The sequence below is a fragment of the Dipteris shenzhenensis genome, chromosome 5 (assembly GCF_047967505.1).
Source record: "Dipteris shenzhenensis isolate YYH24624 ecotype China chromosome 5, Dip_SZ_1.0, whole genome shotgun sequence".
NCBI classification, from domain to species: domain Eukaryota; kingdom Viridiplantae; phylum Streptophyta; class Polypodiopsida; order Gleicheniales; family Dipteridaceae; genus Dipteris; species Dipteris shenzhenensis.
In genome coordinates this window covers 23799171-23820968 of record NC_141600.1, presented here as the reverse complement: position 1 = coordinate 23820968, position 21798 = coordinate 23799171, and the positions used below count along the sequence as shown (strand labels likewise).

The 21798-nt window shown below is 46.0% G+C and overlaps 1 protein-coding gene across 1 annotated transcript in view; it reads left to right on the top strand.

Moving 5' to 3' along the window:
* Positions 1-21798, top strand: part of CLT2 (CRT (chloroquine-resistance transporter)-like transporter 2) — a 95717-nt gene that overhangs the window by 41190 nt on the left and 32729 nt on the right. The window contains exons 2-4 of the mRNA XM_087374694.1: positions 5659-5804; positions 5940-5977; positions 6406-6521. Of these exons, the coding sequence (XP_087230820.1) occupies positions 5659-5804; positions 5940-5977; positions 6406-6521 (300 nt within the window). The remainder of the gene's footprint in view (positions 1-5658; positions 5805-5939; positions 5978-6405; positions 6522-21798) is intronic.

Genomic DNA, 21798 nt, shown 5'->3' with positions numbered 1-21798 from the left:
TACTTCGCAACCTCCTCGGGAGATCTATTCACCCATGAGGCCCAGATAGAGGAACAGAGCCAGGAACACAAACGGCTGCTGTATGCATTAAAGCGGAAGCGGTCTCCTGTTTGCATGGAGGAGGAGGACTTGGACCAAATTTTCACACTTCCCTTGCAAGAGACAATCGCTTCCAACAAGAAGGTATCCCAAGCTCCAAGCTGTTACCTAGACATCGACACACTGGCTCCAGTGGCAGCTCTAGAGGACCTAGAGCAAGAGGGGATGAAAGCGGCCTTCGAGGAATATGGCGAACTTATTGACATGGCTGACCGAATGACCTATCGGGACAGGTATGCATGGGTTAAAAGGTCCCTTCATATGGCTCAACGCATTATAGATGACAGCTTCATTCAGATGGGTGCCTCCCTCTTTAATACTACGGGTCAGGTTTGCAAGCTTCTGTCACAGAAGCAACACCTCCGCTTGGAACATGAGAAGCAGGTAGCCAGCATGCATAAAGAATGGGATACAACATTGCAAATGAAAACAGCGGAGTGGGGAGCAATTCTACAGGCAAGGGAAGCTGGCTGGAAAACTCAGCAAGACGAGTTTCAGCAAAGTCTTGTAGCAAGGGAGGCAGAGTGGACAGCCACCACGAAAGTTTTGGAGGACCACCATTCAGCCCAACAGGCTCAAAGCCAGCGGGAGCTTGCCGCCCTACAGGACAGATACACCTCACTGGCTGCGGATAAGCTTACTGTGGATCAACAAATGGAGGAGGTGCGGAGTCAAATGAAGCAGATTCGCGAGGCGGAAGACCATCTCCAAGTTTCACATTCCAAGTTGCAGGACAACTTCCATGGGCTGCAAGATGAAAATGCTGCTCTCAAATCTCGATGTGAACAGTACAGGTCTGGCTACCACAGGTATAAATCCAAATACGAGGACATCCGCAACCTCATGGACACAGTCGAGGAAGAGGCACGGACCAGCCCCGGAACCTCAGCACACCCACCACACCCACCCCCTCCCCCTCCCTGACTTTCATCCAGCAAGCAGTAGCTCCTGGATCTTTTAGTTCGGCATATCTTTTTGGAACTTTGTACATTTGGATTCTCATGTAAATAAGGAGTTTGGAGTTGTATGGCCATGAGCCAGTTTCTTTTTTCAGTTTTACAGTTGTATGGCCATGAGCCAGTTTCTTTTTCAGTTTTACAGTTGTATGGCCATGAGCCCTTTCTTTTCAGTTTTGGGATGTCAACCCCAAGGTCACTTTCTTATTTGTACTTAACACTTAACTTTCTCTCACAAGATCCTGGGTCATTCACCGGGACGGTGAATGATAGTGGCGGGGGACCTGTTGTACTCAAAGTTTATGGCGACCCACCAAGAGTCACACTTGGGTCACGTCATGGTCACCTCAGCAACATGCCAAGTTGTTAGACCTTGGTCAGACCTTGGTCATACCTAGTCGCAGCGTGTTCACATGTGTTCACATCTTGGACTTGACATGGACATGACTTGGACATGACATGACTTGACATGGACATGACTTGGACATGACATGGACTTGACATGGACATGACGGAAGCAATACATGACTGAAGGGTGCCAAACCTCAACCTCGACTCACCATGGTCAAAGTCAATCATAGGGAAGTATTGGCGCAATGGTACGCGGGATACACCTGTTGGTGCACATGGGAAGCAGTCCATCAGTTAAGAGGCATAGGTGGTGCACCAACCCTCTCAACCAACTAGTGTCAGGAGCGCAGGAGAACACATGGAGCACGGGATTCACTGACCCAGGACAGGCTGGAGTGTTGCGGAAGCCATCAAGGACAGAGCGGCCCACAAACGGTGGAATGGCTAAGGATGGCTAAGGGTGCAAGAAGGCAACCAATAGGAAGAAGGTGTGGAGATTGGTAGCGCGGGGGTGGAGCAGAGGAAGAGAAGGTGAAGAGGGGGAAAGGAAAAAGGGGAGGGACATTCTCGCAGGGACGAGAGGCGGGAGTGAAGGAGTGAGAGGCTAGAGTCAAGAGCTCGCCTCGTGTGTATCTTCGGGGAGTGTATCAGTCATCTTGCTCTCTAATGAGTTATGCTACTTCCCATCTCTGCTCGCTACTCTAAAATCTCTTTTCGTTGTGTTCTCCTCCCCTCCTCTCCCTTCACCTGGTACAACGGACCTGTGTCATGTGGTTGAAGTTCCTTGCTGTTCATGTCGAGGGATGGCTTTCATGATGTTGTTCCGCTTTGGGTCTTCTTCTTGCTCACATCACTTCAGCACTTGTACCGCTTGTACATAGTTGACACCATCTACCGCTTGCACATAGTTGACACCATCGATAAGCACTCACCTACGTTCCATCAGTGACACTTATGGCACGTCTTACTCGCTTCTCGCACCAGTGGCCCTAGGCCTCCGGTAATACTTCCGGAAGTAAGTGTTAAGAAACCCCCCCCCCTCAGACATAAGCCAACAAGCACAAGCAAATCTCAATCCCATCACCATTCGCTCTCAGTACAACACTACATGGCAAACTTGTAGCTTAAGCCTCTTTCCTCTCCTTTGCTCAATGGTAGTCCCGATTTCCCTCCACATTTACTTTCAACTTGGCTGGTCACATCCACTGGAAATGACCTGTGAATCTCTGTCTTTTCTCCACTCTTATTGGTTCTCCTCTTATCTCCCTCAGCATTCTGCTGCTCAGTCTCCTAATGACTATGGACATCCATCCAACTGCCAAAGGTCCGTTGATAAAAGAAAAGAGGGAAGATAGAGAGAGTGGAAAAAAGGGTGAAAGATAAGCTCAGAAGACTATTAGTTCTTTTTCAAGAGATTCAATGCCCATTCACATGAAGTCTTCCTCTTCACAAAACTCTAGATGCAAGATACATTCAGGGAGATCCTCCTCATCTATTAGGGTTATTCCTTTCCATTCTTCTTCTTCTTCTATTACTTGTAGAAGCAACGACCAATAATTTTCATGAACCTCACTAAACAATATCTCAATCTGGAAACCATAAAAAAGAACTCCGAGTACCTCTGAGTCCAACTCCAAGGACAGAATCATACTCAACTTCAAAAAAGTACTTATGAAATGCAAGCTGAAACCAGGACAAGTAGGATTAGAAATAGTGTGGGCTCCAAGTGATGAGCTTATGCACTGGGCTCCAAAGCATGTTTCCAGGAACAAGACTCGAAGTAACTTCCCACAAACTCACTGAAAATGGATCACACAAATTCAAAGAGAACCCAAAAAACTACACAGCCCAAGACAAGTAAACTTCAGATCTGAAACTTCACTTAACAATGCAGAGAACAGTCCAGCCTTAAAAAGCTTCGAACCCACAGTCCACATGAAGGCTATTTTCCATTTCTTTCTATAGCCCGATCAACCACAAATGCTAGTATTTGGTTCCTCTTTTCACACCAGCCAATATCCAAACATCCCGCACGTCAAAGAGGAGTTACACCTCTGCCAGCTTCGAACCCACAGTCCACATGAAGGCTATTTTCCATTTCTTTCTATAGCCCGATCAACCACAAATGCTAGTATTTGGTTCCTCTTTTCACACCAGCCAATATCCAAACATCCCACACGTCAAAGAGGAGTTACACCTCTGCCCAGAGAGCATCCAGTGCTTTACTCACTCTCTTTTGCTCCGCAGCTCCAAAAACAGCCAGCTCCCATCGATCAGTTCTCCGTGAACACATGCGAGCCAGGCCACACATCTACAACCCTTTCACTTCTGTCATCAGAAATAAAACGACGTAGCAACATCCTTCAGCAACGATCAGTCAACCATCACCATTCAACTGCCCCTATCTCTGTGTGTGGATTCACTGCTTGATTGCTGTAGCCTCAATCTCTGACGACTGCTCCCCACAAGAACTACGACCTCTCTTTACAATGATCTATACTCAGAGTGCCTCTCCAAATTGCCAAGGTGCTTCCAGTTTCCCCGAGAGATGTTTCACGGTTGATTACTTGGTTTCCTCCCTCTAGCCTTTGAGCTCACGTATCATCCGCGTCGCCATGGACTTCAAGCTTCCTATAGAGAATCTATCTCTGTTCCAAAGCTCCTATCTCCACAGCATGCCTTTGCTCTCAGAGCTCTCCTCTTCACACACGATGACCCCTTCAATCAAAAGGCTTCCAACCTTCTATAGTAGAGACGCCACCTCCAGAAACCCGTCACCCACGATGGCCTTCACGCAACGGTTTCAGCCTCCCGTTCACGCGTGACCTCTGCTATCCCACGAGCCCCTCCACCCGTGTAGTCGTTCAGCCTCCAACTCTTCAAGAAGCCCCTCGTCAAATGCAACAAAACGATCCTTCCAGCGAGCTCCCGTCGTTCAGCTCCCAGCCACCACCTCGCCATCTAGAAGCTCCCCTTCTTCCTCACGTAGCCACATTTGCATGCTTGCCTTTTTGTATGAGCCATGTCATTCTTGATTGTTTGCCTTTTTACCACTCTCAAAGCCTTCCCAAAGCTTAGACCTAGACTTTTAAAGAACCATACAATAAACTCAGTGCACACTAATGCATGCCACAAGCACTTAGTACCTAATTGCCCACCGACTATCCACATATGATGGATATAATTCCGACACGCTGGATACAAAGGCATCCACGACAAAAAATGCTCATGCTTTCATGCACATATGGCTCGGGACTACCATGGAAAAATGTTTGTCATTCCACACAAACACACTAGATACCATGCTCTGGGTTACCCTGGTGCAACCACACTGGTGCAACCACACTGCACATTATCATTTCCCAAAGGTCCCTATAAAAAGCATTTACAATCTCAAAAAAATATTTACATCAGTATAAGTCTCTTGATGAGAGTGTCCATAAACTCAAAACTACCACCCACTAGCTATGTACATACCTATGTGCCTACCCTCCAGTATAAACAGTGCTCAAAAACTTATTACAGATTTAAGCCTATCACCGTCGTCTTCTGACTCTTCGGTGTTAAAAAGGTCAGACTTCACGATCTGTAATATAATTTTCACCTCTGATTATATCTATTGATGTTGAGATGTGCTTAAGATTTCATGGGATAACTTAAATTTTTGAAGTTATCTCCTTGTCTGATTGCAGTGCTTTCTTAATCATTGTTTCCTTGCGTATGCTTAGGAAAAATAGCCAGGAAAACAAATCAAGCATATGCCTTGTTATGTTGTGAATATAGGTTCTTCCCTTTCATGCTGTAAACTACTTTGTTTACATAACACAGCTTTAGGGTGCCTATGAGTGGACCGGAGATGTGGATTGGAAGTCTGAACATACAATTTAGTTGGGCGGTGAAGTAAATTTAGTGTATTTCTTTGCAATACAAGAGACCTGCAGTTAAAAACTTATACATATCCTCCATTTTCATGCCATATATATTTTTTATGGATCTAATACACGTTACAAATGGAAGCATCAATTTTACAAAAGATGTATTGCTTGTATTTGAGAGTGTTTAATATTATTCATGCTACATTGGGGAGTGTTGCTTAGTGCTTGTATTTGAGAGTGTTTTATACTATTCATGCGATATGAGGGAGTGTTCCTTAGTGCAAAGGCAAACATCAAAAGCTTGATTTTTTATTGATTTTTGAGTTGGAATGAGGAACTAATTGTATGAGTTTTTTGGGAACCTTGGGCATGTACAGGTATGTTTTGGTTTACTTGTCCATTCTGTACGTACGGTACCGGAAAGGTATTGTGACAGATGAGATGCTGGAACTTCCAAAGTCCCGTTTCATTATAGTAGGAGCCCTTGAAGCCCTTGGTCTTGCTTCAGGGATGGCAGCTGCAGGTATACAAGATCATCGTTTTTGCAGACATGCAGGCATAATTCAAGGGTGTCCATATTTTCCAGGGCGACTTGATTATTTCCAATGAGTTGTGACCTCATACATTGTTTATCTTTGTGATTGGATTTGACAAGCAGTTGTTCTACCTGGAGCTTTGATCCCCATTTTAACACAGGTGCTTATTGTCTGTGTTGAATGCTAAGTTTGCATCCATGCATGCATGCCTCTGTGTGTGTGTGTGTGTTCTTTCCATCTTTTCTTTGTTTGCAATATTTCTTGTTAGGGAAGATTTATTTTATACTAGTGTATAGCAGTTTAGTATTACAACTCAATATATAATCAATCATACAAAGGTGTATATCTGTTGAACGCATTGACATGAGCATTTGTGTAGAAAGGTCATGCTGCATAGTATTTCAAACTATTTTGATTCATAATCACGTACAAAAGGGGCTACATCTTTGTTACAGAATTCACAACAGCATTTTTGTGGAGAGGTCGTCCCGCTTCTTGCATTGATATGCTGACTAATCTTCTGTGTGTGTGCTGTGTCAACATTTTTTGAGTTTAATACACATCTGAAGTCTTGGGGCTAGTGTGCAGAGTTTTTTGGTCTGGCAGCTTGTTCTGTCTATGGCTTTTCTGAAGAAGCGATATTCCTTTGGTCAAATTGTGGGATGTGCTATGGTGCTTACTGGAGTAGTTGTTGCCCTTGCAAGGTACAGTTTCAGTTTGGAAGTTTTCTCTGTTTTCAATGACTTGTATTAACTATTGGATAATTTATACATTGTAACTCAATAGAATACTTGCATGATGTGTATCCTAGTTAGACTGCGTATATTGAATCTCACAATTGGAAAGCGCAAAAGAGCAGAGAGAGAGAGAGAGAGAGAGAGGATATGATATGATTGTATTAAAGTCCGCATGAGACCCTTCAGGATCAATCACTATCAACTAATAGTGATTCCTTACATCCAGTGAGAGAAACTATTATAAACTTGCTATATAGTGAGTACTTGTTGGGCTACCTTGTGTGCTAGTCCTAGTACCTGTTGGGCTACCTTGTGTGCTAGTCCTAGTACCTTGTGGTTGTGTTCCAATACCTCTTTCAAGTAGCTTCCTAGGTTTTTGGCTGGCTGCTCCAGCAGATTTCTCAAATGATCTCTGCTGCCCTCATAACCTTCTTTGATGTGTGCATAGGCTCTACAGCTTAGGAGTACATGCTGCTCATTTTCTATCTCCCTTGTGGGGCAGATTTTGCAGGTCCTTTCTTCTCTGGGGATCCTAGGTCTTGCCCCACCTACCCCTCTCTACCTCGAGATCATGTGAACTAGTTCTAATTTTGTAGATTAGATGTCGTTTAAATATTAATATATCTTCCCTGAGGTATTTCTGCATTCCATAGCTATCCAGTGAATTGACTCCTGTTTGTAGAACTCCATCTTTATCCCCAGGTTTTGCCATCGTTTCTGTAGCATTTTCTGTGTCACTATTTCCCTGATTTCACATGCATCTTCTGGTATGTCAGCAGCTCTTGTACACCATGATTCCATCCACTTCATTTCCTCTCTGTGCCAACCTGTGATTTGCTTAGCTTCCATTCCCTTTTTTTTTTGGGGGGGGGAGGGGAGGGGGGGGGGGGAGAGAGAGAGAGAGAGGGAGATTAACATCCTCGGGAGGCCTCGCGGGCCTATGGGACAAAGTACTCCAAGCGAAAATAGCTCATACAAGCCTCGAAGGGCTGAGGCAAAGGGCCTTGCTGAGTGCTATGCTAAGCTAAAGCTGAAGAGCTCAAAAGCTCAAACAAACAAAACTTAGATACAAATTGAAAACCCAAAATCCAACGCTGTGGTGGCTCTTTGGTGGGCTGTGAGGGTATCTCGGATTTGCCTCTGTCGGGCTGTCTCGCTCTGTGGCAGAGAGAGAGAGAGGAAGAGAGAGAGATTAACGTCCATGGGAGGCCTCATGGGCCTATGGGACAAAGTGACCCCAAAAGGGGAAAACTCATACAAGCCACAAAGGGCTGAGGCAAAGGGGGCGTGCTAAGACTCTTTGCTGAGTACTGTGCTGAAATAACAAGAGCTCAATGGCTCAAGCAAAATCAAGTACAAAAATATATATCATATCGTGTGCTATCTGCTATCTGGAGCAGGTTGAGAACTGGAACTAGAAACACAAAAACCGAAACCCGGCACTGTGGTGGCTCATCTATGAGCAGTGAAAATGTCTCAAATCTGAGTCTGTCTGGCTGTCTCATGCTGTGGTGTCGGAGGGGGGGGTGGTCTCCTCGATCTCTGAACCCGCTGAGCTATGTTCAGCTACAAAGCATGTATAGACTTTCTGGTGTCTAGACCTCACCTCTTCAATGATAGTCCCCAGAGTGAAGATGTGGTCTAGGGTAGAATGCCGCCTCTACCCTCGAGCCTCTATATGACTACTCAGCTCCCTCTCTAGTTCACCTACCCCACTCGTTGAGGATCTCTCTTCACAGACTTCGCATCGAGAGCAGCATAGTAGAGCGACTACCCAGGGAGAGGTGCATATGCACATTGTGTGACATGCAGGAGGTTGAGATAGAGGAGCATTTCATCTTTAGGTGTCATGTTTACTATGAGATCCGAGGGCGTTTCTACTGCCTCTTCAGAGATAGCTATGGGATTTTGGCCCGTTTCCTCTCCTACACAGACCAGCGATGTTTGACAGGTTTCATTCATGAGGTACTTAGACTCTGCGAGAGGATATTCCGAGCACGGAGATAGGAGCAGACTTCTTCCTCGGCTGATCTCTCTCAAAGCTCTATCATGGAGTTCTTTCAGCCAGATCACATGGACCACCACGAGACGAGGTCTCGACATGACCGTGACCCAGAGCTTGTGACCCGACAGCTCAGACAGAGGGTTGACACACAAATTACACTTGGGGACATCCTCTCCTTGTTTAGAGTCAGAGCCCGACCGACGGGGGTCACAGTATCCCTGGTTAGACACAGAGCTACGACCAAGAGACGTGCCCGGACTGCACCTTTGAGTGGCCGACAACACTCTATTGCCGACTTCATGCCTCCACTGCCTCATCCATCTTGATATCCTGCTGCTGCTGATGATGATGATGTTGATGATGATGCTGAGATTGATATATAGTCGACCATCAACATGACTATGTTGTCCTTAGGACTTGGTATTGTGATTCTGCATTTTTTGCATTTTGCGTTGGTATGGATGCTTGTTAAGTAGCTCCACTACCACAGCTCGTTGTATTAGTATTTTCACAATCTCATAGACCCATCGGTCTTCCAAAGACTTTAATAAAGTTTCTTTCTTTCTTTCTAATATTGATCCATAAATCTTGGCCAGAGTGTGGCCAATCATGAGGGTATAGGGGTACGGTAGTTCCCAGTATCCATAGGGTCCCCGGCTTTGTGTATCAACACAATAGTGGTGGTGCTCCAAGCATGTGGGAAGCCGTGACACACAGCCTGGTTGAACATCTGTGCTAGGATGGGAGCTAATACCTCTTGCCCATGTGCAAAGTGCTCAGTACGTAGGCCCTCATGATCGTGTGCTCTCTGATTTTGTAATTGATGAAGTGCAGCCCATACATTCTGTGTGGTGAACAAGCGACAGGTGGTGGACCTGGGCATGGAGGACATGTCTGGCGGTGTCTGCATCTCGGCATGATATAGCCACACATGGTTAGTGATGGGAATAGGTGGCTTCCTCTCCAATAGAAACCCCCACCCAGTGGTCGAGTCTCCTCCTCGAAAAGATCTAACAATCTCATCCATTTGTGTGTGAGAAAGGTCCACCTCTTACGGCGTGTCGATTGCTGAAAGATCCACATGATGTCAGATGACCCAAGGCCCGCTCCCATGTGAGATGGGCACTCACCTCTTTGCGCTCATCGTCGAACCAAAGGTTTTGAGGCATCTTCCCAACTTGGAACCGCATGGATCGGGTCATGGAAAGGATCTGGTGGCAACATCATGTACCCCCTCTAAGTAGAGTTGGGATGGCTTGGACCTCCATGGTGCATTCATGCTCTGGTCAATCTCTACATCGTGTGTGGCCTCAGTGTCTCTGGCTCCACAACTCCATGTCGTCTCTTCTTGCTGAATCACTCTACCCTCATATCAACTAGCTCCTCCTCTACTCCACTATATCCTAGGGTTGACTCAAATGCGTAGAAATTTTTGACATGTCATTGTACTCCATTAGCCTCTATCTCCTATCACTCTGTCACCTCTGCTATCTAATATGTCTTAATGCGGTCTCTTGGTGTCATTGCATCTCAATTAGATAGAGCCAGCACAAACTTGGTCATGAAAGTGGATGAGCCGAGAGAGTGGCCCAAAACCATGCCCCTCCTGAAAGAGACAATGGTGTCATCCACGGATCTCATAATAGACTGGGCGAGTATAGAGAAAATGCTCCTCTGTCTTCACCTCCTCGAGTATGCATAGCATGCAAATCCATTGCTCTCTAGTGTGCTTGTGGCTCCTTGCCTTGATCCTCAGCTGATGGGACAATACCCACATCTATCCAATGGCTATCCTAATTGCATGTGAGACTCATCTGTCCTCCAGGTATTGGGGTCTGATATGATATAAATTCCTCTAGAGACCCTTCAGGATGTTTGGGCTTGGTGACCACTGTCAAAATGATAGTGGTGTGTTACATCTGAAAATATGAGAAAACATTATAGATCGCTTGCTAAGCTGTGCTGCAAGCAAAGGATTGCATGTTCCTTATTTTTATCTCCCGTGTCGAAGGCCTTCCGAAAGTCTACAAAGAAAGCATAGACTTTCTAGTGCCTCAATGTCACCTCTTCAATGATGGCCCTCAAAGTGAAGATGTTTAAGGTTGGAGTGTTGTCATCAGAAGCTTGTGTCTCTATCCGTAAGGGGTATTTGCTGGGTATATAGACTACCGCCATGGTTGCTAGCTCCTGTTTCAGAATCTCTATAGGCGAGGTGCCATGAGATTTGGAAACGGGTGTCGTTCCTTGTAGCTCGGCAAGCTCTTCCTTTTCTTGTTTTCATCGATAGCTCCTTGTGGAAGTTGGTTGTATGGTTTTTTCAAGCATGAATAGAATTTACCTTTCTTTGGGAAAAAAAAAATGAAAAAAAGACGCACACACTTCTACTGACCCACAAGCCATTGTGAGATTGTGTCCTACTTCTTGAGATGCTCTATGGAAGACAGGTACCATCTGAGTGCCCTTTCGCAGTCCAGAAGGAGGTGATGCAGGCAGAGAGCCTGAGGCTGAAGCTCCTCGTTGCTCCTCTGAATCACGTCCTTTGCCCGTAGGGCCGAGCCTCCCTTCAGTGGGATCTCAGGATGCTACCAAATCTCTGTACATCCTACTAAACCTGCTTCTGGAACAAGGAATTCGGAATGCAAACCCCTCTTTTGGAGGAGTCCTTGATGGGGCTACTCTAGGTGTAGAGAGTTCAGGGAGTGCTCAGACATTGTGGTGTCTACTAAAATACCGGTGGTTCTACCCTTATGCAATGCTCAATCGCCCACATAGAATCTGCCCATCCTCTCTAGAAGTCCATCCTACCTTCGCTACCCAAAGTAGAAGCGGAGGCTATTGGGAAATCTAGAGAACTCCACCTCCTGCCAAAGGTCCATGCCCACAGATCGCTAAGATGAACCTCTCCCCTGTGCTCCTCTCGGTCGTAAGCATTTTCGAAAAAGAGGCTCCGCTTCAGTTGTCCTCAAACTCTAGGTTGTTGAAGTCACCTCCAACGATCCAAGAGTCCACATCAGGGAGGCTCTCAGACAGTCCCCTCCAAAATGCGGGGTTTGCTTTCTACAAGCAAGAGCATTCACATTCAAGATGTTGATCCTGGAGTCACCCACCCATAAATAAACCCATCCATACTGCCCTTAGTGTGATAAGCTCACCGTAATCGTATACATTTGTAGCTACCACATGCAAGACAAAAAGGCAAACCCCCCTACTCCTACCTATTGCGGGGGACCACACCTCAAGGGCAAATGAGATGACGCCAACGTTTGACACCTGTTGTTGAAACTGTCGGCCCTACCACAACCCTCAAAACTCTAATGTAAGTATCAAATGTTGTGGTTGCTGGCGCATACGATGGCTAAGACCGTGCATGTTCCAACTCACCAAGGTCCAACACATGAGGAGGAAGGGGGAGAACAAAGCTCGTTGATGAGTGGGAGCTTGTCCGCTTGTGTTGCACCTCTTTGACTCCAATCCAATCACTCCCGTTGCAATGTTTGTGCCTTGCCTTTTCAGGGTGAGGCCATTCTGAAAGGTAGTTGTGTCATCATGGGGGATCCAAAGCTCCCTCACCTGGGGGCCCCACCACTCCATCAAGTGAAGCAGCTCTTGTCTCATCATAAAATCAAATAGGCGGGGGGGTCCACTACTCCTCTCCTGTGGAGACAAAGCCCCAGCAAGGGCGAGTGCGAGAGACCCAACCAATCCGTTGCATCCCCCTTTCCAAGGCTGCAAAATCAGCACCGTCATCTATATGACAAGAGGATACTCATCCCAATCTCTAGGTAGTTCCTGGGTCCAAGCCTCCAAATCTCTCTTGGCAAAGGTTGCCCAAGGCAGAGCTTTGGACTTGGAAGTGGGATGAACAAACCACCTGTCCTTGACTATTCTGATGGAACATAATCTTGCAGAAGGGGGGGGGTTGGAATGCAGCTGAGATGACCCCTTTTGGGAGGGTGGGAAACTCATCCGCATGCTTGCCAAGTGCAAGGGGTCAAGAGGTGGTCGAAGCTATTGCAAAGGGGTGAGGAGAGGAGGGAAGCAGAGACGAGGGGGGGGAAAGGTGGTGACAGAGTGACTGCTGCCAAGGGAAGGAACTAAAGAGGGGGGAGTAGAAGCAGGTGGGGGAGAAGGAGGGGGAGGGGGAGATCTGCAGGAGGGTGGGGTAGTAGATGTTGAAGTGGCAGGAGCTCCGTTGTCTTGTTATTATGCAGGAGCTTGTGTGCTTTGGGCTCCTATCACTGGGGGGTCTACTAGAAGATCAAAAGACGTCTCGTCCTTTGGCATTTGGGGATGGTTTGCTAGGGCACCCTTTGACTACTTCCCTTGGGATTGGGAAATTGCTTCTTGCCCTGCCCTCCCATGTTCACGAAGTTTGGTCCGCCACCTATGGTTCTTTAGAGCCTTCTTGCTGGGCTTCTTGCGATCCACTTTGGTCCAAACCCCCTCAGAAGACTCCACCTAAGCTATCTGGAACTTTGAATACCATCTCTTTGGCGTTGTGGCCTATCAGAGCGTGCTACCCTCTACCATAAGGCTGAGGAGGAGCCTTATCCTGACCCCTTTGACAATCTCATACTAAGTACTCCGTTTGTCTATGTCGTAGACACTGACTTGGCAGATCTGAGATATCAAGTCTCCGCCTGAACCCCCCTTTGTCGAGAGTCTCGAGAAGGATCTCCTCTAGTAGGGTCTCTGGGTACTCATCTATCACCTTGAGGCGAGAAACTCTATCATTTTCTACCACCGATGCTGCTATCTAAGGTGGAGAATCAAGCATCGTGTTATTCCCTCTCCCAAAAGATAGGACAGTACTTCCTCGAAGCCCGAAAGTGGAGCATCACTAAAAAGCATGGCACGTGATGAGCCGAATGCATGTCGTCCATGGTGAATCCATGACACTACAGTAGGAGCTAGACGGGCCGAGGAAGATAGGGCTCTGCTCTAGCAGGGTCTGGGTGGTGTCTGGGAAGTTTCAGCTGGAGGACAAACATTCTCCTCCGGTAGACGGTGACCTGCTGAATGTGGTCATCAGCTAGTGCTAAGCTCGCTCCTACACCTATCTCCATGAGAGCATGAGACTCACGATCTTGCTCACCAGGGCTTTATCCTAGAATGATTGAATTGCAATTTCAAACTTGTTGGTTGTTCTATGGAGAAAGAAGAACTTGGATGGGGCAGTGGGAGTTGAGAGTGCTACCATTTGAGCCCCTATTGCCAGACCTCTTCAAAAAGTGCAAGCAAAAATCTGTGCCATGAAAGGAGGGGAGGGGGGGTGGAAAAGGATGATGAAAAGGAGAAGGCTTGTAGCTAAGGAGACAAAGGCACGTGCCTTCACACCCCTAGTCCTTCAACTAAAAAAGGCCACAACTAGGCTCTAGGGAGCGGGCGGCTAAGGCTGCTCACCAAGTGGAGGAGCAACAAAAAAGGTGTCTCAAGATCTCGAAAAGAACTCAAATCCACACAACTGGCACTTGCTAACCAAGGGGGATGCTTGGGACCAAAGGAGGCTAACAAAAGGTCCAAAAAGAAGTGCAAATAGTTGCAGCCTACTCCAAGGGGCTATTTGAACTACAAAGGATTCAATAAGCCTTCCACCTTGCTTGAACCAACTACACCAGGCATCCACCTGCCAAGCGAGCTCATCAGCTAGTTGCAACACTTGGCGAGCTCACCAGCATAGCCCTAGTTGCTTGGCTGGCAAGCGGGAGCTGCCCATCAAAAAACTCACGAACTGTTAAAGAACCTTCAAGAGGAAGCAAACTGGAACGAAGGCCTTTTTAGCTTTAAAAACAAGCAAACACCAAGCTGAGACTATTGCGAGCTCTAAGAAGCTGACCACGAGTAGGGGAGCAGCTAGACGGGCTCTCCAATACAATTTGAGTATGTTAGAAACATGGTGAAGGGAGAGAGAGAGAGAGAGTTAGGGTGTGAGGAAATAATGCTCAAATGAAGACACAAAGAAGGCTTTCATTCATTCATCAAGTGTGACAAGACAAGTGAAGTACAAGCCTTATATAGGCTACTTACTCACACACTAGCACCTAGTGCATATGGGATAAGTCCCATGATGACACGTGGCACTCACACAAGACTCACACATAAACTAGTACTAGATCACCTAGTACTACACACTAACACTTCACACCAACACACTCTTTGACTATGATATCTCCAACAGAGTAGCACTAAATGACCAAAGATTCAATGTTGCTTTAAGGCCGGAGCAATGGCACACCAAAGGTGAAAAGCCAGGGCGAGGAGAAGAGGAAATTTAAGGGGGAAACGAAGAGGCTATGATGGGGGGGAAGGGGCACATCAGCAAGTAGGGAGCAGTTCGTGACTTCTAATTGGGTATATAAAATTTGGATGTTTTTCAAGGCTCATGGAATCCCTTGCCGTGTGAATGGGAGCAATGGTGTTAAGGGTCCAGGTGTGAGGGAAACCTTTGCAAACTGCTATGTTACAAAGCTTTGCTAAGATCATTACCAAAGTCCGCCAAAGTATTTATTCCATATACAATGAACTTAGTACGTAGGCCCTCATGGTCTTTTGCTTGGCCTTTGTGAAGGTGTGTTTGATAGCACTGGCTTTGAAAAATGTGCATGATGTAGGACGTGGTGCGTGCAAGAGATCGGGTGCTGGCTGGTCGGGGACATCATATAGCGTGTGTGCATATGAGTGCGAGAGTTTGGTGTTCATGAGAGGGGATGGGGCTCGCCATTCAAGGGACTTCCGCCCAAGTTTTAGAGTTGTGCTTGAACAAAATGTACATTAACTCCTCGTTTTGGTGAATGAAAGCGTGCTTCTTTTGGCATACCAAATGACGGTAGTCGCATACTATCTCTGCCTCACTCGGAAGATGATGCTTAGCCTCAAATCTAAGTTGTTGGCGTAAAGCCGTACACTCGTCATCATACGAGCTGTTATAGGGTACTGACCCAAGAGTCGGAGGGGAGTGGAAGGGGTGGTGTGTGGAAAAATGTGTAGGGCAGCTTCATGGAGAGTGCATGTTATCAAGGCAGCTTGGTCCTCTAGGAGTAGAGTGGAGAGGCATGCAGAGTACTTAGGTGAAAGGATGTGATCCAATAAGTGAAACTCTAGGAGTGGTATGTCGTCGATGTATGTGAGCAACTTGATCCTGTAGGAGTGGTATTAGTCGATGCATGTGAGTAGAGTGGAGAGGCATGCAAAGTATTGAGGTGTAACGATGTGATCTAATAAGCGAAACAAGTGAAACCACCTAAGGAGAGCCAACGATCCAGGCCATTATAGATGATAAAAACACGTATCCTACCCACGTCTAATAGCGCATGCCCATAGTATGTGGTTGGGGTTTGTCTGTCAGCGGAGAATCCATAGTTACCAGGGAACACTATTCCCCCTTCTGAGAACATTCGAAATGCCATTCGGTGAAGGAAGGGAGACTAGAATGCTCCCTCGCACCTGCCATTTTAAAAAGGTGGACACAATGCTGCCTGTAAAGAGTGGCTGCATGCCTAACAAGGAGTGCCCTAAGGCTTTGAGTGACTAGAATGGTCTATGAGACCTTGGTGCATTTCTCTGTTGCTTAAAACCCAAAAAGTACTGAAACTGTGCTCATGTGAAGCGCAATGTAAGATCGATATCCTTAAGCATGATTATCTCCACCTAAGGCTCTCTCTATAAGTGATATAAGGCCATGGAAGCTCGTATTGTGGGGGAGGGCCACGTCTGAAGAAAGATGCAATTTCATCTCCATTTGTGGCCATGTGCTGAATTGTTGGGTAGGACTTCCATGCTGGTGGAGCCTCTCCTGTTTGATGCCTACATCCACCCCTATTGGGCCAACGGTGAAACTGTATGGGTGTTTGGGCAAGGACAGTAGTGATAAGTGCTGCTTTTGTTGTCTCTGGAGTATAAGCTTCTCATCATGCTTGTGGGAAGTAACAAGATCCAAGTGTGTCTTCTTGTCTATGGAAGTGGGTGTTGAGATATCGAGCTCCACTCGTGATATGCCAGGGTGACCGTTGTGTATTTATGTCACCGACTTGTTAGCTGCAGATGCGGTTGGTACACCGCCCACGAATAATAACTGGATGACAGCTATCCTTATCTACTCTAGTTCGTGGCTCAGTTAGTATGACACCTTAGTTAGTTGAGTTTGGGTTGAGACCCACATATAGGGTTCTTCTATTTCTTTGTACAAGAGTTCTTTTGGCTTTCACAACTAAGAAGAGGAAAACTGTTTTCAGCCTCCACGTGTGTGTGTATTTCCCCATTGTGTATGTGAGAAAGCCGCTTATACTTTACTCTGCTTTTGGTTTGACTGTACATATCTTCTATGTCTACTTCAATTACTTGCATCACATACAACGTTCAGGGTCTTTGCAATGTCAATAAGTGGAGACTTTTCTGGCATTATGTACATAGTATGCATCCCGATGTGATCTCTTTACAAGAACACAACCAATACTTCTTGGCTGGTCAGCAAGGCCACTATGCTGGTTATGATATTTTTTATGCTGGTACAATGCACTTTTCGGGGGTTTGCATGCTGGTAAAACATGATATGCAGCCCATGGCTGCTTACAATGACCCTCAGGGTCGATGGATGGTGATCAGGTGCACTTGGCAGGCTGATCTCTATGAAATAGCATCTGTTTATGCCTCACAAACTTCTGCGACTAGAGCTCAAATGTGGGTCTCCCTCAAACAATATCCATGGCTGTCCAATGCTTTTTTGTGTGGAGACTTTAACAACTCACCTGCCACTCAAGAAATACCACTCATCGTTCTCTCACATGATCCCCACTGAGCTTCGACATTGGGAAGATATGCTCTCATTCCTGCATGCAGAAGATCTATGGCTCTCATTAAGGGACAGAGATATGGGTTATACATATCATCACAATGCCTTTACTCATTACTGGGTTCGACTTGACAGATGGTATTTGCTGCATGCTCAGCAGTATGCTGATTTTACATGTACACTATGGGTTGATCATTCCCTCTTGCTATCTGATCATTTTCCAGTATGCTTGACATTATCTATAGCACGTCTGACAGATGATATGCCTTTTTTTGGTCATCGACTGCTCCATGTTAACAGTGCTTATTTGCTTCATCAACAATTTCAGAACATGGTGAGAGTGGCTGTCCGTCCCCTCCTCTCACATGCTCAGGAGGATATGGATTTTGCTTGGGTCAGTCTTGCTCATCGCTTGTAGGCTGTTATTCAAGATTATGGACAGAGCTACATGGGTAACCTCAGGCTCAAGCTGAAATGGGCTCAATCTCACAAGCAGCAAATGGATGCAATCAGTTCTCATAGACAGCTTACCTCTTCTGAACAAGATTCTTGTGCTTATGCGGTTCATATCATTCACCAAAATGATCTTCGCAAATTAAAGAAGTGGCAAATCCGAGCTCGCATGAAACCCCTTTTGGATAAGGGCTATTCCTCCAAGGCCTTTTTTAAAGGTCTCCACGCGGATAGGCGAAAGGAGAATATTTGCAAGATCAAGAAAGATGATGGCACCTGGACCACTTTCAAATCAGAATTGGAATTGCAATGTTCTAGTCATTTCCAACATCTCTTTTCTCTTCAGCCTGATCATTTGATACAAGTGAATGCAGCTAGGTCTCAATTTCTTATGCATGTCCAGCCCATATTGTCTCGGGAACAGGCTCATGCATTGGAGCAGCCTTTTATGCTTAGTGAACTAGATGATGCTTTGAGTCATCTACGTAAAAGCAGCTCTCCTGGTTGGGATGGATTGACTGTCGAATTTTCCGTACATTTTGGGATGATCTCAAGAACACTCTTCTTCTAATGATCAATCATGCTTGGGCAGAACAATCTCTTCCTCCATCCTGGAAACATGGCCTAGTCAAATTGATTCCCAAAAAAAGGTTGTGTGAGACGATGGCTGATTGGCGGCCTTTATCTCTCATGCCTGTTATTTACAAACTCATCGCTAAAATGATTGTCCTCAGGGTTCGCTTCCTTTTGCAAGCAGGACTTCATCCTAGGCAGTATGGGTTTGTCCCCAGAAGGCAGATCACTGACAATATCTCCAATGCTTTGCTTGCGATTGAGTATGCCAAATATTCTAAACAAGATGTTCTCATTCTGCAAGTAGACATTGCGAAAGCATTTGATACTGTCCATTGGGATTTCATTTCTCAGACTATGCATAAATTGGGATTTGGCCCTCGGCTCGTCCATATTATCTACTGGCTCTATTCTTATGCCACGGCGCAGTGCCTGCTTGGTGGTGGATTGTCAAGAACTTGGACTATGACCCGCTCAGTGAGACATGGATGCCCTCTTAGTTCCTTACTGTATACCATTGCTACCCATCCGTTACTGTTGCACATGGACTATCTTGCAGACACAGGACATCTTCATGGCTTGCAAATTCCAGGGGCACAGTCATTTCTTGCACAGGCTGTTATGCTCTCGCCGAGATAGCAGGACCTCGGAAAGTTCGTAGTACATTTTATTGACGATATCCTGATATTCAGTAAAACTATTACTGAGCATCGTGAACACTTAAGGATAGTGTTCAGTACTTTGAGGAAAGCCAGTCTTTATGTGAATAAGAAGAAAACTATACTGTGTATGGTTAGGCTGGAATATTTAGGGTTCATAATTACTCCACAGGGGGTAGAAATGGATCCGAAGAAAGTGACTGCGATACTAACTTAGCCAATCCCTCAGAGTCTGACCGTGTTGCGATCATTCTTGGGATTTGTCCAGTTCTATAGAAGGCATATCAAAGGATATTTCGGAATAGTATCGCCATTGACTGATCTGACCTTGGATAAAGTACCTTTTATTTGGGGACAGAATCAACAAGAAAGTTTTAACACCATAAAACAAGCTGTGGTCTCAGGACTGGTGTTAAAAATAGTTGCTCCCCAGAAACCGTTGTTCCTAGAAACCGATGCAAGTGGCATTGCGGTAGGAGCAGTTCTCCTTCAAGAGGGAAGGCCAGTAGCCTTTGAAAGCAAGAAGCTTTCTCCCTCTCAAAGGAATTGGCCAACTCATGAATTAGAGTTGTATGCTGTTATCCATGCTTTGAAAACATGGAGGCATTATTTGTATGGTTCAGAGTTTTATGTGGATGTGGATCATGATACTCTGAAACATTTTTGTAAACAACCTGACTTGAGGGGCCGCCAAGCTAGGTGGGCAGAGCTCATGCAGGAGTTTAATCTAACGATTCGGTACCGAAGAGGAAAAGATAATAAGGTGGCTGATGCGTTGTCTCGCATTATGCACAACCTGAGTTTCACGGTATTAGAGAGTGCTCTAATGACCGAGATAAGAGAAACTCAAAAGGTGGACGAGTTTGTCCAGAGCTTATGGCCTAAAGCTCATGTGTTAAAACCCGGGGAAAGTGAAAAGGATGACCTGGCATCCAGAAAAGGCCAAACTTATGCAAGATATACCATAAGGGATGGTATGCTAGTTAGAAATGGCAAGGTTGTAGTACCTGGTCAGAATGATCTCAGGCAGAGAGTCATTCGACAATGCCATGATAGCCCGTGTGCGGGACATCCGGGTGTCGAGAAGACATATGATCTCGTGAAGCGAGATTTCTTTTGGCCAAAGATGAAAAAGCATATTCATGAATATGTGACACGGTGTTTCTCGTGTCAGGTAAGTAAGGCCGAGCGGGTGAAGCCACCCGGACTTTTACAGCCCTTGGAAATACCACTAAGTAAGTGGGAGAGCATTTCCATGGACTTTATTGTAAGGCTACCTGCAACACAAGGAGGATATAATTCTATCCTTGTGGTGGTTGATCGTCTAACCAAGATGGCTCACTTCATTCCGACTAGAGAGTCTGTTAGTGCCCCGCAAGTGGCGGATTTGTTCATTAGACATATATTTCGTTTGCATGGATTGCCTAGATCCATAGTGTCAGACAGAGATGTCAGATTTACCGGTCATTTTTGGACAGCGGTATTTGAGACACTGAGGACTGAGTTGGGAATGAGTAGTGGGGATCATCCTGAGACGGATGGTCAGACGGAGAGAGTCAACCAGACTTTAGAGGATATGCTGAGGGCATATGTGTCATTGAGGCAACATACGTGGGACAAGTGGTTGCCATTGTTGGAGTTTGCCTACAATGCTAGGAAACATTCCTCTACCGGGTTCAGTCCGTTTGAACTGAACTATGGTTATAGACCAACCAATCCGACTATAGTTGGAGTACCTCAGAAAGTGCCTAGTGCCGTGAACTTTGTAGTTCAGATGCGGGAGATGCTAGCACTTGCGAGAGCTAATATCCGCCAAGCTATGGATAGAGCCAAGGTATATGCGGATGAAAATCGGTCTATAAGAGTATTTAAAGAAGGAGAAAAAGTTTTTCTCAGAGTTCCTTCACACTCGAAGTCGTTGACTTCAGGAGAGTGTGCTAAGTTATCACCTCGATACTGTGGGCCGTGGTTAATTCTAAAGAGAATAGGCAGTGTAGCCTATAAATTGGAATTGCCACAGGGGTGTAAGGTGCACCCGGTTTTTCATGTTTCGCGCTTAAAGAAATTTTTGCATACAGGTGACTCACTAATAGAAGGTGTGGTTTTGTTTCAGGAGATAGAGGATATTGCAAGGCGCAAACCAACAAGAATCCTGGACCGAGGAACAATGCAAATACGAAATCGGAAGATACCCACGGTGTTGGTTGCATGGCATGGTCAGCCTCTATCGGAAGCTACCTGGGAATCCGTATATCAGTTACGGAGAGTGTTCCCAGATTTCATCATCGAGGACGCTGATGCTTGAAGAGCGAAGGAATGTTATGCTCTAGCCGAGATAGCAAGACCTCGGATAGATCGGTGGGCATTTTCTCTTAGATGACCAACTTTTGTAATAGTTAATGTGCGTAATCGAAATGGTCAAGAGAAGTAACTGCCAAGGTCCTAGGTGAGGGTGGAATGGCATTGACTAGGTAGTTCTGAGTGCTAAGGCCTAGGTGCACCTAAATGTGCAATAATGCCAAGGGGCAAGTGGTTTTTAATGTGCCCCAAGAGAGGGGTAAAAAGGTGCACCAAGTGGAGAGGCTAAATTGATGACATTTGGCACGGAGAACTATCTAGGGAATTGTGGGTCTCATGGATAAGCATGAAAATAACGAAGGAACGTGGGGATCAGATGATCTGCTATCCATGAGAGTTTGGCTGGGTGGAACAAATGAATGCCATCGCCGGTGATTTGTATCCACGTAGGAATAGAGCTTCGTGAAC